Source organism: Otolemur garnettii, unplaced genomic scaffold, assembly GCF_000181295.1.
Source record: "Otolemur garnettii isolate 467f Iridium unplaced genomic scaffold, OtoGar3 scaffold00179, whole genome shotgun sequence".
In the NCBI taxonomy this organism is placed as follows: Eukaryota; Metazoa; Chordata; class Mammalia; order Primates; family Galagidae; genus Otolemur; species Otolemur garnettii.
Window position 1 is genome coordinate 847,934 of NW_003852574.1, and position 3,555 is coordinate 851,488.

The 3,555-nt window shown below is 50.7% G+C and overlaps 1 protein-coding gene across 2 annotated transcripts in view; it reads right to left on the minus strand.

Annotated features, from left to right (window-relative positions):
* The window catches only part of LOC100947724 (cytochrome b-c1 complex subunit 1, mitochondrial), an 11,272-nt gene extending 10,408 nt beyond the window's left edge, over positions 1–864 (minus strand). For both annotated transcript variants that reach the window (XM_003800564.2, XM_023519579.1), the window contains exons 1-2: positions 754–864; positions 387–527 (exon numbers count right to left, since the gene is read on the minus strand). In XM_003800564.2, the coding sequence (XP_003800612.1) occupies positions 387–527; positions 754–822 (210 nt within the window). In that variant the 5' untranslated portion in view covers positions 823–864. The remainder of the gene's footprint in view (positions 1–386; positions 528–753) is intronic.
* Positions 865–3,555: the final 2,691 nt, after the last annotated feature.

A 3,555-nucleotide genomic window follows, 5' to 3' on the forward strand; every position in this document is an offset into this window, starting at 1 on the left:
GATTCGAACCGCCACCTTAGGTATATATGGTTGGCGCCTTAGCCACTTGAGCCACAGGCTCCGAGCCTGAATCCCATTTTCTTCATTATAAGATGAGGATGTGATCATTGTTCTCATGTAGAATCTTTAACAAAAAGCTAGAATAGAATTTGATGCCCTGCTTGGGAGGCATCATATGCTAAATGAATGTTGGTACAATATTGCCCCATGAAGTCAATGGGGTTTGGGGCTGGGGTTAGGAATGGGGCCCAATCAAGGGGTGAGTGAGCCTCAGTCTGAACTCAAACCACAGACTTCAGGACTCACATCCAAGGTCACGCTCCAACCTGGAAAATGATGGCAGACTCAATCCGGAGGTCCCCTCTCCGACGGCGCCCTCCACTCACCGTGCAGGTAGGATGGGATGACTGTTCCGAGGCCACACGCAGCCCGTTGTCCAGAACGCTAACCTGAGTCTCTGGTACGTACTGGAGGGCCTGGGCGAAGGTTGCGGTACTCCGCAAGGCAGGAGCCCTCAGTAGGGCCGGCTGTGTAAAGGGACGACCACGAGTGAGGACTGAGTAAGAGATTGGCTCCGCAGCTCCCTGGCCCACAGGGGGACCCCTGGGCCCGGCCCTCAGCCGTGACCTTCCCATGGCTCTGACACCGCGTCCTTTCCTCCCCACCTTCGACCTGCCACCGCTAACAGCCCGCACCCCGTCTGTGTCCCGAAGCCCTGCGCCCGGAAGCCCCGATCCCTCGCTGCCACCTCACCGAACGGCGAGTGCGTAGGAGCACTTGAGCCCCGGCGCTAGCAACCCGGCTGACCACAGACGCCGCCATTTTCTAGTTCCTGTAGGGGTTAAGCTGCGCTGCGCACGCGTAAAGTGGCCGGCTGCCTCGATGGCGCCCGAGGCGCAGGCGCAGCAGCAGGGGCCGGACAGCTGACTTGGCGCTCGGCCGCCTCCTAGTGGAAGCAGATTCACGGCGCTGGTGGTTGCTTCGGTCTGCTCTTGGACGAGTTGGCCTGACATCCAGCTGCCCGCACGGTCGCGGACGCTGCCCGGTCCATCTCCTTCTTCCACCCATAGAAGGCAGAGTGCGCGATGTTTTCCACCAATAGCAGTGCCCCAGGATCCACTACTAGAGCAGAAGCCTGGCGGGCCCGAAGCGCACCCACGGCAGGTCCACGGGTCCAAGCCAAGGGGCTTAAAGCATCCGCGTGGAATCCTGGGACCAGGAGGCAGCAAAGTCAGTTTTCTTTCTTTCTCTTTCTCTCTCTCTCCTCTCTTCCTTACTTCATTTCTTTCTTTTTCTCCCTTCTCTCTTTCTTTCTCCCCTCCCCTCCCTTCCCCCCCCCCTTTTTTTGATAGAGTCCCAGTCGCCTCGGTAGATTGCAGTGGCATCATAGCTCACAGCAACGTCAAATTCTTGGGCTCAAGGGATCCTCCTGCCTCAGCCTCCTGAGTAGCTGGGACTACAGGCAATCGCCACAATGCCCAGCTTTTTTTATTTTTTATTTTATCTTTTTTTTTTTTTTTTAGACAGAGTCTCACAGTGTTGTCCTGGGTACAGTGCCGTGGCGTCACAGCTCACAGCAACCTCAAACTCTTGGGCTTAAGCGATTCTCTTGCCTCAGCCTCCCAAGTAGCTGAGACTACAGGCGCCTGCCACAATGCCTGGCTATTTTTTTGTTGCAGTTGTCATTGTTGTTTTAGCTGGTCCAGGCTGGGTTTGAAACCGTCAGCCTCGGTGCATGTGGCCCGCGCCTTAACCACTGTACTACAGCACCCAGATAATTTTAGAGACAAGGTCTCACTCTTGCTCAGGCTGGTGTGGAACTCTTGAGCTCAGGCAATCCATCCACCTTGGCCTCCTACAAGGCTAGGATTACAGGTGTGAACCACTGCGCCAGGCCTCAGTTTTCTTTTTAAGACAATGAAGTAGGCTCGGCGCCTGTGGCTCAAGCAGCTAATACACCTGAGCTGGCAGGTTCAAATCCAGCCTGGCCCACCAAACAACAATGACAGCTGCAATAACAACAACAACAAAATAGCCCGGCATTGTGGCAGGGGCCAGTAGTTCCAGCTACTTAGGAGGCTGAGGCAGGAGAATCGCTTGAGCCCAGGAGTTGGAGGTTGCTGTGAGCTGTGATGCCGATGCCACAGCACTCTACCCAGGGTGACAGCTTGAGGTTCTGTCTCAAAAAAAAAAAAGACAGTGAAGTAGATTCAGATAGTTGACCTGGAAGGAGTTTAACAATACTGTATACTGCCAAGATACAACAATGTAAGAGATTAATTTGGTTTTGTTTTTTGAGACAGTCTAGCTCAGTTGCCCCAGACCAGAGTGCCATGCATGACTCACAGCAACCCCAAACTCCTGGGCTCAAGCAATCCTTCTGCCTCAGCTTCACAGTAAAACTGGAACAACAGGCACCTACAGTAAGGCCCTGCCAGTTTTTCTTTTTTTGGTAGAGACAGGATCTCACTGGCTGGTCTCAAACTCCTGAGGCTCAAGTAATCCCCTGTCTCAGCCTCCCACAGTCCTAGGATTACAAGAAGAGCCACCAGTCAACCTAGAGATTATTTTCTGAAATAGAATTCTTTGTTTGGAAAACAAAACAAAGAAAACCAAAACAAAACAAAGTAGTGTGCCTTTCCCAATAGAATGCAGAGAAAATCTGGCAGAATACAATCTAAACTTTCAACTAGGTGACTTTTGGAAAATGGATTTTCTGGAAGGGAAAGAAGACTATCATTTCTTATACTTCTATATTATTTTAATACGGATTTTTTTTTTTTGAGACAGAATCTCACTTTGTTGAACTTGGTAAAGTGCCCTGGCATCACAGCTCACAGCAACCTCTAACTCCACGGCTCAAGCAGTTCTCTTGCCTCAAGCCTCCCAAGTAGCTGAGACTATAGGCACTTGCCACAGTGCCCAGCTATTTTTAGAGATGAGGTCTAGCTCTGGCTCAGGCTGGACTAGAACTCATGAGCTCAGACAATCCACCTGCCTGGGCCTCCCAAGTGCTGGGATTATAAGACCCCAGTCACCGAGCCTGGCAGTTTCCCTTATTATTAACATTTTACACTAATATGATACATTCATTGCAATTAGTAGACTAATATAGGTATATTGGTATTAACAGAGCTCATTCAGATTTCCTCCCTTTTTTATCTCTGTACAGGATACCACATAGCACTAAGTTCTTTGTATCTTTAGGTTCCTCTTGCCTGTGACACTTCTGGTTTTTTTTGTTTTTTTTTTTGAGACCCTTAAGCTATCCCCATGGATAGAGTGCTGTGGCATCACAGCTCACAGCAACCTCCAACTCCTGGGCTCAAGCGAGTCTCTTGCCTCTGTCTCCCAAGTAGCTGGGACCACAGGCGCCTGCCACAACGCCTGGCTATTTTTTTTTTTTTTGATTACAGCCATCATTGTTGTTTGGTGGGCCCGGAATGGATTCGAACCCGCCACCTTAGGTGTATGTGGCTGGCGCCTTAGCCACTTGAGCCACAGGCGCTGAGCCGACACTTCTGGTTTTTTAACACAATTATTTGTCATTATAAA